Source organism: Monopterus albus, unplaced genomic scaffold (genome assembly GCF_001952655.1).
Source record: "Monopterus albus unplaced genomic scaffold, M_albus_1.0 scaffold20.1, whole genome shotgun sequence".
NCBI classification, from domain to species: Eukaryota; Metazoa; Chordata; class Actinopteri; order Synbranchiformes; family Synbranchidae; genus Monopterus; species Monopterus albus.
Genome location: NW_018127900.1, coordinates 3,253,765 through 3,278,129, shown reverse-complemented (window position 1 = coordinate 3,278,129; position 24,365 = coordinate 3,253,765). Strand labels below are relative to the sequence as shown.

General features: G+C 38.7%; 4 protein-coding genes across 5 annotated transcripts in view; 3 read left to right on the top strand and 1 right to left on the bottom strand.

Annotated features, from left to right (window-relative positions):
- Positions 1 to 2,939: 2,939 nt before the first annotated feature.
- On the bottom strand, positions 2,940 to 8,108 carry utp15 (UTP15 small subunit processome component). 2 transcript variants are annotated; one of them, XM_020593717.1, is made up of 12 exons: positions 7,936 to 8,108; positions 7,367 to 7,473; positions 7,159 to 7,251; positions 6,829 to 7,013; positions 6,203 to 6,381; positions 5,840 to 5,965; positions 5,356 to 5,491; positions 5,122 to 5,206; positions 4,428 to 4,583; positions 4,102 to 4,203; positions 3,817 to 3,950; positions 2,940 to 3,674 (listed from the first exon to the last, which is right to left on the bottom strand). In XM_020593717.1, the coding sequence occupies exons 2-12, from the start codon at positions 7,454 to 7,456 to the stop codon at positions 3,374 to 3,376; spliced, it is 1,587 nt and encodes a 528-aa protein (XP_020449373.1). In that variant the 5' UTR covers positions 7,457 to 7,473; positions 7,936 to 8,108; the 3' UTR covers positions 2,940 to 3,373. The 2 variants fall into 2 exon arrangements, with proteins under 2 accessions (XP_020449373.1, XP_020449374.1); XM_020593718.1 differs by lacking the exon at positions 7,936 to 8,108 and adding an exon at positions 7,616 to 7,858.
- A 180-nt stretch (positions 8,109 to 8,288) lies between these two features.
- On the top strand, positions 8,289 to 12,717 carry LOC109956532 (transcription factor BTF3 homolog 4-like). The gene is made up of 6 exons (XM_020593721.1): positions 8,289 to 8,411; positions 9,284 to 9,352; positions 9,956 to 10,069; positions 11,409 to 11,610; positions 11,701 to 11,757; positions 12,498 to 12,717. The coding sequence occupies exons 1-6, from the start codon at positions 8,304 to 8,306 to the stop codon at positions 12,542 to 12,544; spliced, it is 597 nt and encodes a 198-aa protein (XP_020449377.1). The 5' UTR covers positions 8,289 to 8,303; the 3' UTR covers positions 12,545 to 12,717.
- A 3,309-nt stretch (positions 12,718 to 16,026) lies between these two features.
- Positions 16,027 to 20,153, top strand: il12b2 (interleukin 12B 2). Its single transcript, XM_020593842.1, has 7 exons — positions 16,027 to 16,993; positions 17,326 to 17,404; positions 17,541 to 17,795; positions 18,033 to 18,135; positions 18,286 to 18,464; positions 18,840 to 18,988; positions 19,096 to 20,153. The coding sequence occupies exons 1-7, from the start codon at positions 16,991 to 16,993 to the stop codon at positions 19,216 to 19,218; spliced, it is 891 nt and encodes a 296-aa protein (XP_020449498.1). The 5' UTR covers positions 16,027 to 16,990; the 3' UTR covers positions 19,219 to 20,153.
- A 1,972-nt stretch (positions 20,154 to 22,125) lies between these two features.
- LOC109956596 (protease-associated domain-containing protein 1) overlaps positions 22,126 to 24,365 on the top strand; it is an 8,797-nt gene continuing 6,557 nt past the window's right edge. Inside the window, exons 1-4 of the mRNA XM_020593843.1 lie at positions 22,126 to 22,430; positions 22,719 to 22,819; positions 22,940 to 23,049; positions 24,210 to 24,362. Of these exons, the coding sequence (XP_020449499.1) occupies positions 22,343 to 22,430; positions 22,719 to 22,819; positions 22,940 to 23,049; positions 24,210 to 24,362 (452 nt within the window). The 5' untranslated portion in view covers positions 22,126 to 22,342. The remainder of the gene's footprint in view (positions 22,431 to 22,718; positions 22,820 to 22,939; positions 23,050 to 24,209; positions 24,363 to 24,365) is intronic.

Genomic DNA, 24,365 nt, shown 5'->3' with positions numbered 1-24,365 from the left:
TTTCATAATGTGATGATGTTAGAACTGGTTTATCAGTATATTGGGAGGATTGTCAAATTTTATATACATGTATTTAATATGTGTTTATATGTGGCAGTGCGGCACAGTGGGTAGGTATAACCCAACTTAACAGGTTCCAACAACGCCAGCCAGGGGAAGTTCACTCCCGGGAAAATTTCACCCAAAAAGGCACACAGGTACGTATCACTGATGGGCAGAGGTAGGATTGTGTTCAAACATGTTGGACATTTTATTAATAGGACATGTAAAAAACTACATTTAAAAACCACTCACATATAACCAATATTAAGAAAACATTACATCAACATAATGCACAGTAATGTAGATCACCCAGTAAGGTATTCCACAGTAACTTAGGGCCTCAACCCAGAGTGTAGCCAGCCCTGCAGACAAAATTAATACAATTCAAACTGAACTGAAAATTATGCAAAATAGTCAAATCTTGCAAACACTCATAACTAAACCAATGCAAAAAGATCTCAAACCCAGGCCAACTAAAAGGTTACAAACCCCAGCGTAACCTCAACCCACTGCACAAATATTTCCCCATGACACAACATTAAAAATAAACCCTACAGCATGGTGTGTACACTGTCTCAAGTGCATACACGGCCCACAAGTAGAGTCAGAGCAGCAGCCTCCCCGACATAGGCGTCATTAGACCCCTTTTGCTGGATGATCAGGATAATCACCTTTATTTGGCCAAGTATGTTACACACAAGGAATTTGTATTTGGTGCAGACCCCCAGTATTACAGCACATGCCCCAGTATTGATCTGCTGTGCTCCAGTAAAATCACACATTTGAGTTTTAACAAGCTCCTATATTTGGCAGAGGATTAATTTAGATCAATAATAACAGGAAAATAATTGATTTATTCTAATCCAGAATGTCAAAGCAAACTACAAGCTGAGGCACAGTTGAGTTTTTGAATAATACCGATGATCTCAAACATAACTGACTCATGTAGATAGACATAAGCAAATTCTTTAGAGGAGAAATGAGGGTGAGAGAGGTAAGACGTGGCTGTAGCTGGTAAACAAGGTGCAGTGGCACAATACAAATTTGAAATAGTTAGAACATTGATATGTTGTGTGGCCTTCTTTTATAAAGAATAATATTTCTACATTTTTACCTTTACCAGTAGGTGTTTCAGTAGCAGCAGTACTGCAGTGGAATAGTGGGCTAAACAAGGGAAGTTCACATAGCACAATAGATAGCACATTTCATTCATGCAGCAGACAGTCAAGAAAAATTACTGTGATTTGAGTAATGGGAGGCCTGTGCCCCAGTAGAACTTTGTCTAGCAACGCCCCGTTCCCCGAAGAGAAGAACTTATATGGGAGAAAGACGTCCCTTGTTTTACACTGTCTATAAAATCATAATGCCTAGAAAAATACACAAAGGCAAAAGGACGAGCAATGCAAAACTGCTCTCCAAACTCCCATACGAAGGTGAAAGTGCAGCTCAAACTCAAAGGAAGGGGATGTGAAACAATACCACAACTTCATCACCGCAAAAACCAAAAAACCAGAGGCCCAGAGTGACATTTTACTACCAAGACAGAACAACTACTCAACCGGAGCGGAGGAAATACCTCGGAGCACCAAGAGCTCTCCTAGATATACCCCGACAGCACCGCCCAATCAACACACAGGTGCACTGACCGATCCAACCCGAGGATAGTTAACTAGGCAGAGAGAAAAAAGCCACACAGGGATCTACCATCCAAACCTTTACTGGATTGCAGTCTGCTTTTAATGCTCTACATCCCTTTGATTCACATTCGTCTGGTAAAAGATTCCACCTGAGCACAGCACTTTTACTCATTGTTGATTCGTAAATACTGTACTCACAATAACGCACAGTGTCACTGATGTGAAACCTATCCAGCTGCAATGTCATAAGCTTTCTATGAAACTTACAAAGTGAACAATTGAGGAGATCCGGGGCCCAAGCACCACTTTTTTACTTTTACTCTGATTGTACTTTTGCCCCAAATTGATCCCATTTCATTTCAGAACACATACACGTCATCTATACACATTTTCGTGAACAAATGTGAAGTAATCCTACCTGAAACACAGGTCGCGCACGTGTAGGCTGCTTCCGTTACGTGTCCCGTTAAAAGTTCACTGGTCGAAAGTACCACCCGTGTAAAAGCACAGAAATCGAGCTAACGCACTGCAGGCTCCTTTTGCTCCCACAGCACCAGGGGCGGACTTTTCTGTTGAAAATATATTTACTAAGGGGCAGTAGACACCCAGAGACCCACGGTGAAATTATTATACGTCTTGTGCATGTACTGAGTAGATACTGTGTGTTCCCTATCAAGCTTCCACCCTGCTGTAACATGCTGTTCTCATGAGCAGTCAGACTGCAGATGTGCAAGAATGTCTGTGATCACACCATGACTGTTAATTCTAAACGTATAAATGACCCTCAGACAGACCGCCTATTGCGTGTATTGAATGCTCCCTTGCTGCAAGAATTATTAAACCCTTATTTTATTCACATAAGTGGCCTTGATGTGCTTTGTCTGTTGTCAATTGTCCATCAGGCAAAGTAGGCCTGACAGCCCCAACTAAGAGGGTCAGAGATGTACTGCTTTAAACAATACTTACCAAATTACTTTGATATTCAGAGGCACAAAGAGGTGCACAATGACCCAAAAAGATTCAAAATGACAAAAATAAAACAAATGTTGTTGTCAATATGTTGTCAAATTGTACATTAACCACTAAAACGGTCCTTAGGTGTGCCTATAACCACACGGCTGTAGTAGACAGTAGTCGAATGCTCGTTAGTGCTCAAGAGGGGGACTCAAAGTGTCTGTTGAAATCAGTATAATTGGTGGAAATTTAACAGTAAAATAACTTTTCAAACCATCTGAACACAATCAGTCAGTTCCAAAATTGTAAAATATTAAATTTTATCTGCTTATAAAACATTTGTCAATGCCAAATATTATGAAAACACAAACATTTATAGTAAAACTATTCAAACACACAAGTGCGCATGTGCACACACACATATTACAATTACAACTGAAAATGTAATTTCAAGACTTCCAATAAAAGAATCACCTTGCTTTACATTCACACATTTAAAGAGTCTTCTTACAGAAAATGTATGTTCTTTGTTACCTGTTGTATTGTCAGTCATGCTGAGTTAAAACACCAAAGTGAGACCATGAGTTTGTCAATCTCTTAAAACCTGTATCAAAATGTTTGTCTGGTAAAGTCTATGACATGGCCTGTCATGTTAGGAAATGTCTTATGTTTCAAAAGGAGGTTTTAGAGTTGTAAGCATACTCCAACCCAGTCTAAAGCAGTCTTCCGCATTACATGCCTCAGGTGGCCTGAAGCTGTGGTCCTGAGGCACTCGCTTCTCCCTGGGCCAGGCCATTAGACCTGCTGACGCCAGAGCACGGCACCTCCTTTCTAGGGAGAGAGGAGGCAAAGATTGTGTCCAACATGCCCAGCACCTCCAGGAGGTCCTGCTGGTAGTCAGCCTCTTTCTCCAGAAGCTCCTGCAGACGCAACAGCTGTCGGTCCACAACTGCAGACTGTCCGATTACTGACTGATAGATGTCCAGGATCGCCTCAGTTGCTGTTACAAGGACAGGAGCAAACCTGGGGTCAGCCAAGTTCCTGGGCAGGAAACAGAAAAATGTATTAGTGGCAAAAAAAAAAAAAAAAATCTGCAAGATTTGACTACCTGCAATTCAGTGCATCCAATAACACATGACCTCAACACTTTGTACAGGCTGCTTGATACATTTCGGCATCTTACCCTATAAGGAAGTTGAGCAAATGAGAAAGCCCCTGTTCATCCCTTCCAGCCAGAGCGTTTTTCAGTGTTCCTCTTCGTTCCAGCTCCTTCATAACAGCAACTGTAATCTCTGGCTTTCTCATTCTCGTCCATGTCTCACAAAGAAAAGGGAATATATTTGAAAATTACTAAATGGAAAAAATTCTCAGACTTTTTCTGAAATGTTTTGTGTGTGAGAAATGTTGTTCATCTTCCAATATCCAGGTTCGCCATTCCACTTGTACAACTCAAGCGTGAAATGTATACCTCCAGAGCTGTATCTAAGGCCTTGGATACATTAAATTTCTTGAGCTGCTTGTCGTATTTTGTCAAATGCTGTTTCACTGGCTTACTGACGAGGTAGTCATCCTGGACAAAAATGGGAAACCAAGAAATAAATGAACAATGTTTACAAAGATAATTGTTTCATAAAACATATTATGTCTCAGTGCACAGGAATAGACTTTAGCCTATGTCAGACAGTTTGAACTCATCTTTTTGTGGCACGAGGTCAAAATCTCTTGGGGAACAATCATTCAACAGACTACATCTTAGTCTGCAATATTACTGCATGTTACATAATGTAAACTTACCTGTTTAGGCATGTAGTTCTTCCCCTTCACAAAAACACGGTATGATGGCCGTCGTCTCTGCTTGCTAGATATTTCCTTTGACTCTTCAGAGCTTTTTCTATGTTTTATACTCAGAATACTGTTGGTCATACCCACTACGATGGACTCATCATCCGGCTGAGGAGAAATACATATTCATCGTTTTAAGGGCAAGAACTCAGAAACCTTTTTCCCCCACATCTCTTTGAGGAGCAACAAGCAAATAAATATAATGCTGTGTTAGGACTGATGATGATATATTATCATCAATATGGCATAAAATACACTGCTCAAAAAAATAAAGGGAACACAAAAATAAGACATTCAACTATTTGTGTTCCCTTTATTTTTTTGAGCAGTATATATTTATCTCAAAACAAATACACAATGCATAGACTGTGGCTATACTGAACCTGCGATACCTTTCATTTTAAAAGTGCCATTCTCTAACAAACCAAAGACTGGTAGTATTTAAAGACTCAAATAAAAAATGGCTTGTCAGTTCACTATCTGAGGACGCACATCGTGTTCAGAAAAGCCTACCCCTTTGTGCCAACACCAAGGTAGGAGGATGTACCGTTTTATCTCCTTCCCATCTTGGGAATCAACTGACATTATATTAATTACAAATGTAAAAAAAACTAAAATGCAATCTGGTGGTGATGTATTTTCTTACAGCTAAAGCCAGACTGAGGATGGAGGCAGGGTAGTCAAAGTTGTGGACCACTTTATAGTTGGTTGTGTTGTACACCTTCACATGCCTGAAAGACAGAAAATCTGAATTAGATCAGATTCACATGCAACTAAACACATCCAACTGTAATGAAAAATGACACCTCTGACTTCCACAGAACCTTTTTCTTTGTTTGCTATGTCAACCATATATAGTGTTACAAACAGGTCCCTGTACCTGTCCAAAGACGCTGACAGCAGTCTCTGTCCGTTGCTGCTCAGACACAAACAGGTGACAGTTTTGTGATGGTTCTTTAGAGACACCAGAGCCTGGCCTCCTTTGAGCAGATCCCACACTTTCACATAGCGCCCGCCTAAAGAGAGTGAACAAGTGACCCTGGATTAAAGACTTTTTTAATGACCAGAATAAACATCAGTCAATATTATGTAGTGTGTGTGTGTGTGTGTGTAAGACTGCAGTCAGGAAATTGTGAGGGAAGTCACAACCAAGAATACAAGGGTCTTAAATGTCTTTCCTTGTTGTTCATGGCAGTGTCAATCCAATTTTTTAACAACACAACTGATTTCAATTTGAGCAAGGCTGAGGGACACGCTGTTAAATTCAAATCAATAAACATTAACAGAATCTGTGTTTGGTCTGATAACAAGCTGGCACATTTTCTGGATCTGGTGACTGGACATGAAACTGAACTGCTGACTACCTGCAGAGACCAGAAGTCCCTCAGAAGGATATAGAAGAACACTCTCCACTGGGTGGCCATGGTCCATGGTTATCACACTCTTATCCACTCTGGCATCAAACAGTTTCACTGTATGATCATATGATCCTATGATTAAAAAAAACAAAAAAACCCACATTATTATTGTAAAACAAAAACGAACCAAAGTCCTTCATCCTTCCCTCTGCAGTGGCACTCACTCAGACTGTCGGTACTTTTATTTTTCTAGTTTTTTCACACTACATAATCACATGGTTGTTCTATACAAACCGTGTCAAAATGCTGCATATAGTTCACTGATGATAACCTCCTCATACCATATATAAAATTTAGCCTCCTTCTCACCAGTAACAAAGAGATCGCTGTTGAGTTTGCTTGTGACACCACAGCGGATGTAATCTGTGTGTTCTTGGTAGGTTGTGAGCTCCGTTGCATTTGGAATGTCCCAAAGTCGACAGGTGTAGTCGTCTGACCCTGTGAGGACCTGGTAACGGTCTGAGATGAAGTCTGTTACATGTACAGCCCTGAGAAGAAATATAGTAACACAAAAGTTATATCCGTTCATTTTCATGACTAGATGTTTATAAGCCTGTAAAAGACTTTTCGGGTTGTCAGAATTCTTGAGATCATCATGAAACTCAGTCGATGGATCACTCAAGAAATCATCACACAACAATGCTTTAAGTGCACAACAAAAAACACAGATAACAAATCAAAAACCTACTTCTGTTCAACAACTATTGATAGATGTATGGTTGCAAGTTTATTTTTGATATAGTACCATGAAAACAACATTGTCTTTGTTTTTGCCAACCTATGCAATGTACAGACATTTTGAACAAATCACTGAGAGCTCCTTTGATTAATTTGAAATGAACCGAGCAAAAGTAGCTGAGAAACACTGAAAAAGATCCATAAGAAAGTATAATGTTCTACTCTGAAATATATGTACAAGTAACTGAGATACCTACTTTGTGTGCCCTTTGAAGAGCCTGAGTGCCACCTTGCCACTGACATCAAACAGCCTGACCACAGAGTCCTCACATCCTGCCACGAGCAGTTGACCATCAGACCTGAACCTCCCACAGTAAGCACTGTCCTTAAACCGAGTAAATGTCTTCACAGGCTCTTGGGAGAAAGGCCCATAAATGTGGATCTGCAGAGAAGCCAGTATGATAATGAGATGAAATCTCAAACGTGTTGCATACTTTATATTCAACTATGCACCAAAGACTGACTGGATCCAGAATTGTTTCTTAAGCAAAAAGCTACATGTGTTTATACAAGCAAAACCAACATACTCTTGTGAATGCCGTCACAGAATAATTATGAGGGGCCACAGGAGAGAAGTCTATGTTTGTGATCGCTCCAAATTCTTTTATTTGGACCGGAGCCTGTGAGAGGAGAAACAAAGGTGCATCATCAAGACCAGGACGTAACTTGTAACTCTGACTTAAAGTGACATTTTTTTCCAGTTATTTAAAACAGGAAAGAGTAGACGAGTCTCACCTTATAGTTTTTCCAATACAGCGTGTCTTGTGTGACTTTCTCTCCAAGTTTAGGATACACTTGGATTTTTGTAGGTTTAAATGAAGCCATTTCTGAAATGTTTTTATCTAGACAAGTCGGATATAGGAAATAAAAACAAGACTTTAACATAAAGAGATATGCCACCTGGACTAATTAATTGCTTAGCTATTTTTCTCTTGGTTCCCATTGCATCGACTCTAACACCGACTGAATGACACTGCAGCTCACCTTAACACTTTTAATCAGACATAGTAGCCCACCAAACTGCGATTCATGAAGGCTGAGCTAAGGAGTTCACTATTTCAAAGTAACGTTAGATTTCTTCACTAAAGTCTTTCTTTAATTGAGCATAAGGATGTAAAACCATCTACTGCACACCTCTTTTTAAGAGTTAAAGTTGCTGGTTTTAATAAAATAATATAAAATGAGCTTATCAGACAGATGGCTGACAACGTGTTCAGTAACATTACACCACAGTTTGTTTAGCACGCTCCGCTTTAGCAAGCAGGCTAATAGTTTCTACTAAACTGCGTTCTGATGAGTCCCACCTTTTGACGAAAAGGTCCAGGTGCGCAAAGTTATCGTATGTAGTTCTGAAATTAGATGATACCGATACTGATTGTCTAAGTAAACTAGAAGTTATTCATTTTAATGAGTGATCACGTTGCCTCTCGGTGCAAAGGAGGACACCATGATGGATGTAGGAGTGCTACTTCCGTTATGTAAGGTATATCTTTATTGTCCACTCAATGGATGAACAACTTGTTTACATAGTAGTGGGAAACTCGTATATTTTATAGGGCAACATATCAATTATCGTAAAAATTATAGTGATGTTTCTTTTCAAATGTTTCTGGGTTCACTACTTTTAATCAGTTTAGCAAGCAGCTGATATGGGAACACATTTTAAAAATATATGAGCACTTCCGGCAAGATTATTGATCTGAGTACGACACTTCCGGGCTTCACTCCTTTTCACCGAACTTCTGTCGACTGTGTGATCCGCGTGTTTACACACTCCCAGGTTGGTTTATGTCTCTGTGGTGTTTTTACTGTGTCCCATATTCATAAGTTTTGGATTTGAAAATAACGAACAATTCCCCGTGTCACTTTACACGTTAAACTGCGAGGACAACGTAAATTACACTTGCATGCTAGCATCAGTTTGAAGAGGCCTAAGCTAGTTAGCTGTTTAGCTTGAATTGCTTTCCAGCCAGCAGTTGAGGCTTCATAATTTTAACAACACATGGTTTAAAAACACATTAGGTTTTCTGGCTTTGAAGCTGAAAATTCAAGCATGAAACAACAGTACTTCTTATCCATGGGGGTACTGTAGAAAAGTAAGCTAGTAGCTAAAGTTATTAGCCAACTGATCCCACGTCATTTTGGGGAACGTTAAGAGCCCGACTTAGCCAAGCTGGCTGACCACTTGTGTCTGATTCATACAGAACTTGAGTCGACACTATAACGTGTGCTGCTATTTTGGGCTTCTGACGGCAGCGCATTCTTGCTAGTTTGCTGCGCCAAATGCTAAACGACTCGGGGAATTTCGGGGAGTTTTAGGTTTGGCACTTAACGTTTCCAGTTAACTGTTGAATTCACAAATTATGTGCTTACAGTGTCATCAGTTACCAATTTGTTAATCATTAAATTTGGACTTGTGTCATTAAGCATATTTCTGTCTCTGATTCTCATCTCAATATTAAATTATTAGTAACATGAAAGAATGTCTGATTAGTGCAAGTATTGACCCAATACTAACTGTAGGAGTGTTTTAATGACATTAATATCATGACTGTTGGTGGTTTCGTGTCTTCCAGCTCTGTGTCTGGTGAGAATTTTTTTTTTCTCCAAAATGACTTGTGAGCAAATATTAATGTGATTGTCTTATGTCAGATGAAGGAGTCGATAATGAACCAGGAGAAGCTCGCAAAACTGCAGGCTCAGGTCCGCATAGGCGGCAAGGTAAGTAGAAATACATAAACGTAGGTGACAAATCAAATAGAAAACCTGAATAGAGAAACATAACAGATATTGGTGTGGTTTGGGTCCACTTGTCCCCTTTGAGGAAAAGGCCATTGCAAACCAATGCAAAGTGGCCCTCTTGAGTCTGTGATGAAATATTTATATCCTGAATGGAGTGGTCTCTTCCAGGATGACACTGCCTCTCTCCATAGGGCACAAGGGATCACTGATTGCATTGATGAATATGAAAATGATGTGAATTAGATTATGTGTCCTTCACAGTCACCAGATCTCAACCCAGTTGAACACCTATAGGAGATATTGGGCTAATGTTTTAGATAGCGCTGTCGACAACCATCATCAAAACATCACATAAGGGAATATTTGTTGGAAGAATCATGTTCAGCCCTCTAATACAGTTCAGAGACTTGTAGAATCAATGTGAAGGTGCACTGAAGGCATGTGGAGGCCTAACATCTTACTAAGATACTTTATGTTGGGTTTTCATTTCATTTGTCACCCATCTGTACTTGCAAATGATTTGAAGGAAATGCTTTATATTGTCCTGGGGTTATAGGTTTATGTTGTTGTTGTGCTCTGCAGGGGTCAGCCCGCAGAAAGAAGAAGGTCGTGCACAGAACGGCTACAGCAGATGACAAGAAACTGCAGTTCTCCCTCAAGAAACTGGGCGTCAACAACATTTCTGGCATTGAAGAGGTACTGCAAATTCTCACTGAAATGTATAGCAGCAAGTATGTAGAGAGATCTTCTTCATGACCTTGATGCTCTGAGGTCAGGGGTTCCCTGCTTAATAATGGACTAATAAATATGATGTATCGTAAGCGAACGTGAGTCCTTTTAATTACTGTGTTTCAGTTCTGGAACTGTTTTTTTTTAAACCATTTATTAAAGAAAAGATAGCAAAACAAAGTAGTGCATGTTAATGATGTTTCAGTTTATGAACTTCTTCACTTTTATCTCGACTCGACCTATAAAAAGCCATTCATGCTTTCATTAGCTCGTGACTTTACTACTGCAACACCCTCTATACTGGAATTAACCAGTCTCTTCTCCGTAGGCTCCAACTAGTACAGAACGCAGCTGCTTGTCTACTGTCAAATAGTCCAAAGTATGCTCATATCACCCCTGTTCTTCAGTCTCTTCACTGGCTTCCGGTTCAGTTTAGAATTGATTTTAAGTTTCTATTGTTCATGTTCGTGTTCCATCTTATTTGATCTTTTAACTATTCATACCCCAGTCAGAGCGCTGCGCTCCTCTGAGCATTTGTCTCTGGTTGTCCTGCGAGCAAGGTACAAAAAGTGGGGTGATCGTTCTTTTGCCGTATATGCCCCCAAGCTCTGGAATACCCTGCCTCCTGAGCTTCGGTCTATAACTGAGCTAATGGTTTTTAAGTCTAAATTAAAAGCACACTTATTGAGACTGGCTTTTGGCACTTAATTTATAGCAGTGGTGATATACAGGTGCCTACAGGCTTTCTGATTTTATATTCTGTATTCTTATTCTGTGTGTACTTTGACACATTTTTATTGTAAAGTTTTATAGATGCTTACAGTCTTTGGTTTCAAATTTGTGTAATTTTAGTTTATTTTCCTTTTTGTTAGTTTGTGTGTGTGTGTGTGTGTGTGTGTGTTATCTTCTGCTTTGTAAAGCTCTATATAAACAAATTAATTTAATTTAAAATAACATTCCAAACTACAAATTCTTCAAGTCTTATGTCTTGACTGACAGCTTACAATGATTTCTCCACAGTGTTATTTTAGATCTAAAAATGTATGTAAGCTGTAAACATTTTGTTTGTAAGCATGGTGGTGCATCATTGATTTGGTGACCGGTTTTTGTCTAGTCAGCATGAGCTAAATTAACAACAGGATATAAAAGAATTGTTTATTTTAAAGTTAAGGTTTCAGTTTATCCATTGTTGAAAATGGTGTTTAGGCACCAAATTTTCCCAGCTGTTGGATCATCCTCTTTGGCAGTGACCTCAACCGCCTATCTTTATCTTTCTCTTTGTTCCTTCTTTTGTGTTTCACTGTAGGTGAATATGTTCACTAACCAGGGGACAGTGATCCATTTCAATAACCCAAAAGTTCAGGCGTCCTTGGCTGCCAACACTTTTACGATCACAGGGCATGCTGAGAACAAGCAGCTCACAGAAATGCTCCCAGGAATCCTAAACCAGCTGGGTGCCGACAGTCTTACCAGCCTCAGGAGATTAGCAGAGACCCTGCCCAAACCAGGTACCCACAACGTCCTTTACTGATCTGTTTGCATGTATCAGCTTTGTGTGCTGTCTGTCAAAAATGAACTGTGGTTCTTTCACCTCGTAGCTGGAGACAACAAAACCCCCATGGTTGCTGCTGAAGAGGAAGATGATGAGGTTCCAGGTAAGCAAATTTACATATGCCCTTTTACAACAAAGATTTGTATTGATGATGCAATAGACTAACATTAAAATAACTCATTAACAGATCACAACAAGTTGACCTAGGTATTTGCATTTATGATTAATCGCATGAAACATATGTGATCTTAGTAGTCTAATAAGTTTATGATGCATTCACAATACCTGCTGAAGTAATTCAAATCTGTGAACAAGTCAAATAAGATATTTGTTTTTAATCAGATTGGGGCCATTTCCAGTGGTGGTCCTAGCTCTTGTTCATATCTGATATTTGGTTATGCAAAGGCTGTCAGAACGTCATCAGTCAGTGTGCTGCCTCACAGACATGGAGGGGAAAACAGCAGCAAGATACAGGGACATTTGTTGGGGATTTATGGTTAAGTGTCTGATTGAGCCAAATTGGAAGGAATATGTTGTAGCTGAGCAGATACATGAACGTGAACCATCAACACAGAAAGATTGGAAATGAGCATTACAGTTTGTAATGTGAACATAGCTTGAGTCTTATTTTATCTGGATGTGTGTATAAGAATAGAAAACAAGCTTTTCTCACTGAACAAATCTATGACTTGAGTCAAAGGCCTGATATTTTTGGCTATATTAATATTTAGTAATTAAGTTTTATATATATGTTGGATTAATTTTATGCTCATTGAGACATTTTCTTTCTGTTATTGTGTTTTTGTCCTTCACCTCTTTTGACCCTTCTGTTTTCATTTTTAGATCTTGTTGAAAACTTTGATGAAGCTTCAAAGAATGAGGCAGACTAGCAAACACCAGCGAACATTTTAAGGTTCCTCTCGACTCACCGTACTTTGACACAGCAGCGTTTTGTAGATGTTCATCTTGGTGTGTGGCTCCACAAAAAAGTTGCTTTTTTAATTGTAACCTTTACAGTTGAGCTAAAACAATTAAAATGGACTTTTTTGGCAGTTGTTACCTACCATTTTGTCTGATTTGCCTTGTTCTGCTGTTCAGGTGACATTATTTAATTCAGTGGAAGGTGCAAACCTTTCTCTTTGTCACGCTGCCTCCTCTACATCATGATGCCCTCACATCGAAAATGTATTAGTGGAATTAATCATGTAATAAAGAATACATTTAAATTTCTCATTTTTTAATGCTCCACCAGTTATTTGATCATAAAATAGAAAATCACATTTATTTTGTTGGTTTTATTATATTCAGCCTTTTAAAGTTTCTTGTCATTACTGGCTGTGCAGCAAAAGCAGCATGTTTGTAAGTGTAGGGCTACACTGGACCCGTGATCATAGCAGCACTGATGTGTGCATGCAAATGTTAGTCTCTTCAGAGTACAAAACGCAATGTTATCTTAAATGTGAAAGTGAGAGACGATTGCAGTTAAATGTGAAGTGCCATTAGGAATCCTGTGTTTACAGGAGCATTGGTTAAACTGCAAACATCTGTACAATGATACTGAAGGCTGAAAAATTACAGAAATATCATCCAGTGTAGATTATGTACAGTAGATGTACTGTATCCTACTCAGTATCATTGTGTGCAGCCTCCCCTCTTTATGATGCCCACTTAACACTTTTTCTTAGTTTTTCATGCTGTGTAATCACAGGTGCCAGAGCACTTTAGTCAGCCATTTCAAAAATGTATATCTGGGACATTAGTGATTACCTAAGAAAAAACAAAATCCTATTTCTCATATACCTTCACTGGAAAATGAACTGACAGAGTTTTGCAATGAAGATTATGAAAAAGGAACTGTTGTTAATTTTCCATCTAGGGTGCTCAACAAATTTTTAGGCTCAGTACCTTGTAGGTTTTCCCCAAATCTATAAATTTCCAAAGCTCTGGTGGTACACCAAGCTAAAACTAATGCAGTTTAACACAACCGTCCTCCAATAAATCCTGCATTCAGGTAGGTGGTTATATTCATTACCTGTTCAAATTGTGGTGGTGGGGAAAAAGCTGGACAGACCTGGCAGGCCCAAGCATATAGTGAGGGTCTGTTGGGAACATCTTTGGTGGAGGCCCCGGTCAGAGAGGTCTGACAGAGACTGGGGACATTGAGTCCGAATGGACCATGTTCCACACCTCCATTGTCAGGGAAGCTGCTGGGAGCTGTGGCCATAAGGTCTACAGTGCCTGTCGGGGCGACAATCCCCAAACACAGTGGTGGACACCGCAAGTAAGGCATGTTGTCAAGCTGAAGAAGGAGCTCTATCGGGCCTGGTTGACTCATGGGATTCCTGAAGCTGCTGGCAGGTACCGACAGGCCAAGCGGGATGCCGCTCTGGTCGTCACCATGGCAAAAACTGAGTTTCCTCCTGAGAGTGGCTAGGCGCACCCTTAGGGATAGGGTGCAGAGCTCAGTCACCCATGAGCAGCTTGGAGTAGAGCCACTGCTCCTCCATGTTGAGCGGAACCAGTTGAGGTGGCTCGGGCACCTGTTTAGGATGCCCCCTGGACACCTCCCTGGGGAGGTATTCCAGGCATGTCCCTTTGGGAGAAGGCCTCAGGGCAGACCAAGGACACGTTGGAGAGACTGCCTGCCGGCTGGCATGGGTGTAACTTGGGGTCCCTCCTGAGGAGCTAGAGGAGGTGTGTGGGGAGAGGGAAGTCTGGGAGGCCTACTGCCCCCTGCGAGCCGGTTGTGGATAAAGCGGGCGAAGATGGATGGATGGATGGATGTTCAAATTGCTTTGAGGAGATGTCGGTTCCACTGATCATTTTCAAGATGTAGTTTGTGTTGCCATTAAATTGTACTGCAGTGTATTTACAGGGATTTCTATTATTTTGTCTACCCCATTAATATCAACAAGGCTATGCTAAATAACAAAAACACCTTAATGCGCTATGGTGTATAGCCGAATAGAAGCACAAACTACATCTTCCAAAATGACCATACAGTTTAATCAACACCTCTCTAAGACACTCCTACATAAAATGAACATCATCACCTTCATGAAGGGAGGATTAAATGCAGGACCACTGTATTAGGCTGCATAATTCTTAGATGGGTGTATCTAATAAACTGCCAGCTGAGTACCTATCTGTGATACTCAGTTTGTTCAGCCAGGGAAGTTAAACAATAAAATTTGACTTTCTTGTACGAAAGAGTTCAAGGGTTCTCTGAATCAGGGGCACCAACAGTCATCTGCTCTGAGATAATCATTTCTTCGTACATGTGGCAAGTGGCAGTGATTAAATGTAGTTTTTGTAGAGTGGAAACTGAAACTGCTACTGACCCTTTTCTTGGAAGGCCTTGATGGGTTATTCCATTGGCTGGACTGCAGTGATCGTGGCACAGTACTGACTTGTGTATAAACCGCTATTTTCAGCTGGTGAATTCATATCCAACTAACACAGAATGGGCTGAGGCTCTCTCGGTGTTCACACTTAATCATCTGATTAAGCAGAAAAAAGAAGTTGAGTGACTTAAAACTGTCTGAACTTCATGATGTAAAAATACTACAGAATGTAAAAAAAAGAAAGAAATGAAACTAAGCTTTTATAAATTAGCAGTTTATAGTATAAACACATTACTTGTTTAGTTCTGTTTTAGTTCAGTGGTAAAACTTTATTTAATATGCTTACCACCAAGCACAGTCGTCTCCCTGCGTGGCCCAGACCACTGTAGAGGTCAGCATCAGCAACATGTGCTGCATGTATGACACGTTGATCAACTACATTTACATGCTCTGTATTTAATTCTAGAACGGTGTGATAATTAATTGTTAGATGTGAACATAGACCTTTTTGTAGTTAAAAATTATTATTAGTAATGTGACCATTTACCACAATCACTGTAGTTACGCAGAGAGATTTTTCAAGTGCATTGATGTCTTCTCTCTGACTAATGCTGCGTCGCATTTTTACTTTTGAAGAACTGAAACCTGAATTTTTGTTCATGTGACCACAGGCAGATTTCACAGAAATTTTAGGTCAGCAGCGTGGTTGCTTTATGCATGCTACACCATGTGTGGTAAATTCTATTAAATATACAGTATGATACCCTTAACTAAACTCTAAGAGGACTGAGACTTGTACCACCAAATACTAACATGAACTGCAAGGCTTTTTTACTATGGAATTCTTTCAGGCAGAGTTTAACACCTGATGGCATCAGATAATTTATATATGTGTGAGGAAAAACATGTGCAAAATATGTTCTTTGTAAATGTCTTCTTATGGTTCTGTGTGTGAAGGTGTGTGTGTGTGCATAGGTGGATGGATGGGGCAAAATACTGGTTATTTCTGAGATATAAAAGGTCTGTATTATACTAAGAATTAGATTTAATATCAAAGTAATAATATCATTAATGCATGTCTTATGCACAGTCTGTCATGTAAGGCTGCAAATAATGATGGTTTTTATTATAGACTAATCTGACAGCTCTGTAAAGTGTGACAAGATAGATCACAGTTTCCCAGAGCCATACTCATTCATTCCTGTGCAACAAACAATCCTATAACTAAACATATGAATTTGCTTTCATTGGAAAAACAACAAAGAGGCTACTTACATTTTTGGCATTTTACCTCAGAAATAATTTCATGATTTAAAACTGTTAGTTGAACTAGTTGTTTCAGCTGGTCTCTTGTAGAAGAATCTATCATCTTTAGATGGCATAAATTAAACTGTACAGCTAAATAGAATAATAACATATCTATCTATTCCATGTATGTATTCCTTTGGTATTATGTTAATTTGAAGCGAACTTTTTTAAAGGCTTAGACAAAGTGGATACACCTTAAAATAAATATTTAGTTCTCATAAAGACAGAAGATCAAATGTGCATATATGTCGTAGTGTGTCTGTTTTGTGTGATTTTAGTTGCGTTTCTCAGATTGACTTTTTGTCAGATACTATATTCTGCAGTATTTTATCTTAAACGGTAATCCCCCACTACAGTGAACACCCACACTTAACACTTCTTATCTCTATCTCTCAGTCCCTTATTCGGAACTTACCGTTTTTTTTTTTAAACACAGATTTGACATGCAAAACAGTATAGAGGAAATACACCACCGTGCAGCCAGCTCTGTTAATAGGGTCTTACTAGTGTGCTATATTGATGAATTTCTGTCTCACCTCCAGAGGTGCCATGATGTCGGTACTGATGATGCATGCTGTGTGCAACCATATAAAAATAGGCCTAGAGGGCAGTTGAATACAGTCATCCGAAATACTACGACTGAACTTCTGCTCTTGATTACTATTGACATCTAACATTATCCAGATGGTAAGAAATAACAGGGAACAGAGATCATAGCAAGGAATTAGATGCTTATTTCTTTTTAAAATTACACTTATTATCTAGTCTGGTCTATTATGTGGCTTTTGATTGTATATAGTAAATGTTAGAATAGGTAGTAGATTACCTACATTACTATTCTAGTCATTTTCCAAAATATTTTCTTAAATAAAAGTATTCAGCTTTGAAATCTCCTATGAACAGGTTTTTATTTTCTTTCTTAACTAATGATGGCTAATCACTCACAAATCATAACTTAATTTTTATGCAAGTAATGGATTATTTTCAGTAACTTTCAAATATTTCTCCTCCTGCTGTAGAATTTGTCACTGTGGATATTTGGGATTCTGTTTACCAGTCTCACAGGAGCAAATGGACTCAACTCTTTTCCAGAAAATTGTAAATTGTCTTATTTATGTTCCACATATTTTTCTAATAAGAATTTTTCCATGTCTTCAGTGGTTCTAACATGTTAATATATATGTTTTTGTGCATGTCCCTATGTGTGTACCTGCCTGTATCCATGTTTGTGTAGTTGTGGTGGCAAAATTGAATGATGACAATCCAGTTACCCTAACCTGTGGTACAAGGACCGACGAAAATGTGACATGGAGGTTTCGTAACAGAATGATAAAGGATGGTTTTTTTAAGGACAGCTTGCAGCGGGTCGGTCAAGATCTGATTGTGTCAGATGTAGGTACACCCATGATGGGGGAATACAGCTGCTGGAGAGGGGAAGAAAAGTTATCATCAACCTATCTGCTGCTGGAGGTTGAGGGAGACGAGTTAGGTGAGATCTTATACTATATCCAAACTTAGCACTGACAAGGCCTCTTTAAGTCATGAAACTCTGGATGCATATAATATTTCTCTAGAGGATGAGACTGAAAGTTACCATACTAAACTATTTATACTATAATGCACTTCCAGCATAAATGTATTACACTCAGCAATGTTTTCTCTTCATTTTTTGGTGAGACGAAGTTTCTATTACACTTGCATTTACCCACATTGTCTGTTTTTATAGATTCTCTCATAAGTTGCCGAGCAAATTCCTATGGCTGTATGTTCAGTTGTACGTGGACCTCCACTGGATACACAGCAGTGCGCCTTGGACTGGGCCATGACTGGTAAATACAGATAGAGTACAATAAAAAGGCCAAACTATTATAGTGTGTTTACAGTGTGTTGACACAGACAAACAAGCAGACAGAATGGTACCATTCTCACTTACTGTATATATTTCACTTACTGTCTTGTTTTACTGTTTGTCTGTGCAGCAATAAAGGTGAGAAGTCATGTCAGTGGGTCAGTGGCAGTGATGGGGGATTCCAGTTTGAGCTGTCCCACTCCACCTCACCCTACGCTGAGGAAAGCACCATGCTCGAACTCACGGTTGAGGCCATTGCTGATTTTGGGATCCTCAGGAGAACCAAGAGATTTTATCTGCGAGACATTAGTAAGATGAGTGAAACTGAGCATTCTACAGAAGGTTATCAATGTTTGAAGTAAAGAGTATCATTTGCAAAAATCAAAAAGTTGTTCACAAAGTACAAAAGTACAGTATTCATTAAAATAACTTTCTGATGGTGTAGTTATACTAACAATGACTACATCTATATTGATGTCCATGTAAAATTAGTAATTTAATTGTTAACAGCTACAAAAACAACTGTGACAACTTGAAAATGCAACATTAAAATTCAAGTGCCAAGAAGTATAGAAGTCAAATGTAAAAAGCCATGCAAAAAAGCCATCAGTAAATAGCAGCAAAATAATTATACACCTTTATGATTCCTTGGTAACACTCTAACTCTGTTTTTCCCCTGGCCAGTCCAACCAGACAGTCCCCAGATTGTCAAATGTCAGGAGGAGGAGCAGTACCTGAATGTGACCATCAATGCACCGTCCAGTTGGTCAACCCCTCACAGCTTCTTCAGTCTGGAGCATGAGATTGAATATGTGTTCAAAGATGACGGCACGGTATGGAGCTTGCAGTGAAACAATGTCTGGTGATGTCTTTATGCGTATCATTCTCTGTATTGCACTTTGTTTTCTTATTTGTGTTCTTTTTTATTGTCTGACTTTAGATTGAACGTTCTTCGTCCGCCCTGATTCCGAAGAAGATCAGCAAGCTGAGAGTTCGCTCCAGAGACTCGCTGGTGCGCTCAGCCTGGAGCCAGTGGAGTTCCTGGAAAAATGTAACCCACTGACATTATTTGAATGCAATACTGTCTGCTCCTGCTCTTTTCTTATTCTTTTATGTCTACAATGTCCTCTCATGTCCTTTCACCTATTATTTTTCACTGTGTGTTCTGGTTGTCTCCCATTGGCCAAGAGATAACACAGCACTCAACTGAAGCTCATTAATATGTCAAGAGTTTTGTTTTATGATAGAAGATTATTAGAGCACACTTTATTTATGCCAATTTTTATATATTTTTTTTGTGTTTTGTATATTTATTATTTATTTTAAATAATACATAACATAAATCAAACACCATCATTGATGTAATGCGAAAACATTTTTAAGGAAAGTATTTCTTGCTAACTAAGGCACTACCTTTCCCAAGTCAGTCTGGGGTCTGATAACTTTAATACTGGAAGTAGGAAATATATATATATATATATGGTAGACATTGGTATGGTCACTCTTACCTCCCAGCTTACTATGCACAGCGCATTTCTCCACTTCAATATGAAGCTGTATCTACCAGTTGGGCTTCTATGGAATCAAATCTCACAAATTGGGTCTAGTCATTTAGGAATTCTTGGCATTAAAATTGAACAAAGTCTACATAGCACATAATTTAACATGCATCAGGAGTTAAATTTGCATTTCAACAAGAGGAGTCCAGTTCCACATTAGACAGACTTTTACACATTTCATTTTTGTCTGTTACTACTGTGAAGGGGTGTGGGTGTTTTGGTGGTTTAGCTCTGTGCAAAACAAATGGCTATTAAAAGAGCTTTGTGCTTCCTTCCTTATAGATGTTCTTTCTTCATATACTGTATATGTTGCTCATGACATGTGTACACCTACTGACGTGCAAACAAAAACTCCCTACAATGTTACATTTGTACTTTATGAAAATGAGGGTGGAAAAAATATTGGGAGAGATTAGTCAGTGAGTGTGTGTTTCTTAATATTGAACTGAGTAATGGTCAGTTCGACGTAAGCTTTTCTTAATATTGAACTGAGGTCAAAGCAACTTTCTGAGTTCACTTGTGTGAAACTAATATGTAATGGAGTTTCATTGGAAAACTAACTATTTCAAATAGGAAATGCCATTTTATTGTAAAACTAAGATAATCCCAGGCAAAATTAGATGCTATACTTTTAGTTACTAATCACAATTATGTGGGTTACAAAACTACAATAATGTTATCAAACATTTTTTTAAGTAGAGGAACAAATAAAAATGAAGGTTTTTTTCCAACTAAGACAGTAAAGCAAACAATGAGAAAATCTTTCTCTGTGGTTGTCAGCTATTGTAAAATGCCCCTATTTTCAGATGACATGTCATTGTTATCAGTGATTAGCTTGTGCAAACAATACAGATCCTCTAAGCCATCAACTATAGCTAACAAATAGCAAAATGCAGTAAACGTTTATTATAGTTGCATATACTTTCAAAGCCCAATTTGTAATAGATGACAAATGAAGCCTATTATGCCGTCATTTGCCATCTAAAGTCTGTGTTTCTATCCATATTTTCATTCTTTTCCTTTATAGTATATACAATTGTCACATTAGCAGGTCATTTTTGCCATATAATTTTCATTTAAACTTTATTAGACATGCTGAATCACCAACAAAATGCAACACTAGTTTAAATATTCCCCTACCTTGAAAAAGTAAAACCTATGTTTTTGATGACAGCTCATCAAGAAGAGGACAAATTGATGATACAGCTTACTTGGCTTGAGTTTTGAGCAGTATATGACACCATTATACAGAAACTGATGCATTTGCATTGATTGTATGTTGTATTGTACTAATATATAGAGAGATGTATGAGGTGTACATGGCACTTAAAATGGCCATTAACTGAGACTTTCAGATATTCATAGACACATTAAAGTTGGTTCCTTATTCAACTTTAAAACCCTGATCTGTCATTAACTCATTACAGGTAAGAACGAATCGACGTAAGCTTTGCAAATGCAAAAACAAAACAAAATATTGCTGTCCAGAGTTGCCACCTGGATCCTTGGATGACTGCAAAAAGAGAAGGTTGAAAAAAAGGAACAAAGATGCCAAAAGGAGCCAACAATCTTAAAAAGATGTCAAATGAAAAGATGCATTGCAGCTGAGATTGTTCTTGTATACAAACACCTCTTGTATTACATTGTACCTTTTGTTTAATTGAATAAAAATTTAGCTTTTGGGGATGGTGAGTATTTTAAACTTAATTTCTACAAGGTAAGGCATTAGGTTGCATGTATTGTTCTGTGAATTAAACTCAGTTGCCATTTTTTAATACAAGTACTTAAAGCTGATGCTACCTTTGGCTATCATGCAATATACTTTTATTAGGGTTATAATGATTGATTGTTTTTTATTAAAACTTTTATTAAAGCTGTCTGTTTTTCATTTCATTGCTATTGTTATGCATTTCTTTGTTTGAAAGGTGAATTCAGAGAAACTATCACTATCATTCATTTCTTAACAGCTGTAGAAAACTGAAATGTAGTGGGAATTTTATTGTTAAACAAATTAATAAAAGTAATACGCTTTTTTCAAATAGCATTTCATTAAAATGACCAAACAAATCTCATGAGAAATAAAAATGCAAGCCATTCCCTCCTTTTTACACATGATATTTCAAAGTCAGGATAAATGCCCTTTTAATTCAATGACAATTTAATGACTGTCTCCTTTATTGTTACAATTAACCACTGAACCCACCTATTACACAATGGCAATTTGATAAACATTTATGTGAGTCAATTGGTTTGTACCTGACTGAATATTTTTATTTTTACTTAGATGGTTAGAAGAGTCTTTGAAATACCATAGCCTAATCTTAAATAAACACTGGGTTAATTATCTTTCGCAGAAAGACTGAGAGGCACCAAGTGGGACTAGTGCCAAATCGAGTACTCCACAGAGCTTTGTTATAGGCTAGTTTATAGATGGGGGGTGGGGCGGGGCCTAGTGCTGTAGCAGATTAATTAGGCTTTACAACATACGCATGCGCACGAGAGGAAGCGCGGATATGGTTGCTAACTACGTCCATGGCAGCGCTAGCGTTACTATATGTCGACCAAAGACCGCTGTGAAATACAAACCGCAGTGAAGTCTCGACTATGTAACGTTGAGGAGCTCTACCAATGTCTTGGAACATGGCAAAGTTTATTTGCACGAAGGCTTTAGTTTTATACATCTGGAGTGTTTTCATGCAGCTCAGTCGCATGTCAGGTGAGAAGAAAAGGCAAGTTTCAAATGCTAACTGCTAATTTAGCTAACGGCTCGGGTTTCAGAAGCATACTATAGCTGTTGTGACTTATCCGTCACGATTAGTCACACATTAAGTCACATGTCTAGTCATGATGTCTAGCCTACTGTGTATCTTGTGACTTTCAAGCCCATGTCACTCAGCTGCTATGGTTACCAACACTAACGTCATATTGATGATGCAGTTCCTCATATATCTGAGGTAACGTTAAGCTATTCGTGGTAGCCTCAGTGTTTTCTGGATCGCTTCAGGTCTTGGAGTCAATGAACTACTCTATTTCCGGGTTATCAGTCCAGAGGAGATAGGGTACATCTTCAGTGCAGCACCTGCTAAAGATTTTGGAGGAGATTTTGTAAGTACTCAGTCCTCGTATGTATTTTATCTGTTGCCCAAAAGACAGCCAACCGTTAGACACATACAGTATGTACACTCACCCTTTAAGCTAATTCATTGTCTGTCCTTTGGTTGCAAGACGTCATCTTATGATGAGATTTTTCTGGTGCCTGCAAACCCAGCAGATGGCTGCTCAGACCTAACGGACAGAGACACCATCCGGGGACAAGTAATCCTGGTGGAAAGGGGGTATGCACACATCTCATAGTACCTACAGCTCCACCAGTATAAACCATAGAGGATGTCAACACAAGCCAGTAGTGGGAAACTGGAACTGTAAGCTTGAGTTTTAGAAGTATGGCTGTCAGAAAGGAAGATATTTGAGTAGACTGTTAGTAAGGCAGTTGGCAAAAGCTTAGGTGTGATGTTATTCTTGACTGTACTATCACAGCCTTCAGAGAACAGGTTGAAATGCTGTATTGTACATACAACTTATATCTTACCAGTAGAATAAAATAAATAATTTAAAAGGCAAATCTACTCTCACTAAAGTATCCTATTCATATCATGGATGTGTTGAGCCTGATGGCAGTTCAATGCAATATCCATTCATTCCAATCAAAGTTGCTCACTGAGCACATACATTGAAAAAACATGTTTTTGGATGCTTAGTGTATGCACATGAGAGTTTTTCTATCTTAAATGGACATGAACTCATGACTGGCACAAAATAAAATGCTGATATGGTTTTGCATGACATCTTAAATTCACACTGGACCTACAACTAAACTCTGATCGATATTTACAATGCATGCTTAGTAAATTTTCTTCATTCTTGTACGGCTCTTTCTTTGTAATGGTTGTTTATGGGAAAACATCTCTACGGACCACTGTACATCACAAAATGTAGCTGGGAGCATCATGGCCCTGTTCCTATGAGCTTGGTTCTTGCCCAAACAGCAATAACTGAAAAAACGTTTAACATATAAGGGTCAGCACAGTTTAACAGACCTGACTGCACAACCACATTCTATAAATTGAGTTTTACTTGGGTTGGACACTGCTGGGCAAACATGTGATATTGACTTTCACTATACCCTCATAACCCTAAGTGTGTTTTTTTTTCTCAGTTGTAGAGTTATTTGAACAGTGAGCTGTTAGTCTGGCTTCTGTCAAATGTTGAATATTCACTGTAAATCATTTGTCATACAAAGGGTTTGTATGTATAGGTGATTTGCATGTCAAATTATGCCTCTTCAACTTGTAGTAAACCGAACACTTTTTGAATGTTTTCTTGCAAACTATGCACATGTCAGACTGCTCTTATGAAACAGTTTGTTGGGTGTCAAAGACTCAGTTGTAGTGAGAGTAGTTCCTCATTCCTTTCTCTGTGTTTGTGTGCTCTCCAGAAGTTGCTCTTTTGTACAAAAGGCCCGACATGTGGAGGAAGCAGGAGGCAAAGCTGTTCTGATTGCTGATAATGCAGAAGATAATGACAGTCAATATCTTGATATGATCACTGATGGAAGCACTGTCAAACCAAGCATACCTGCTCTATTCCTGCT

Coding starts and splice junctions, on each gene's coding strand:
- utp15 (XM_020593717.1), bottom strand. CDS start 7,456: ATGGCTTCATTTAAACCTACAAAAATCCAAGTGTATCCTAAACTTGGA. Junction 4,584..5,121: donor TCCTCAGTCTGGCTTTAGCT/GTAAGAAAATAC, acceptor ATTTCTCCTCAG/CCGGATGATGAGTCCATCGT. Junction 4,204..4,427: donor AGAACTACATGCCTAAACAG/GTAAGTTTACAT, acceptor ATTTTTGTCCAG/GATGACTACCTCGTCAGTAA.
- LOC109956532 (XM_020593721.1), top strand. CDS start 8,304: ATGAGCACTTCCGGCAAGATTATTGATCTGAGTACGACACTTCCGGGC. Junction 10,070..11,408: donor ACATTTCTGGCATTGAAGAG/GTACTGCAAATT, acceptor GTTTCACTGTAG/GTGAATATGTTCACTAACCA. Junction 11,758..12,497: donor GGAAGATGATGAGGTTCCAG/GTAAGCAAATTT, acceptor TTTCATTTTTAG/ATCTTGTTGAAAACTTTGAT.
- il12b2 (XM_020593842.1), top strand. Junction 17,796..18,032: donor GGTTGAGGGAGACGAGTTAG/GTGAGATCTTAT, acceptor CTGTTTTTATAG/ATTCTCTCATAAGTTGCCGA. Junction 18,465..18,839: donor ATTTTATCTGCGAGACATTA/GTAAGATGAGTG, acceptor TCCCCTGGCCAG/TCCAACCAGACAGTCCCCAG.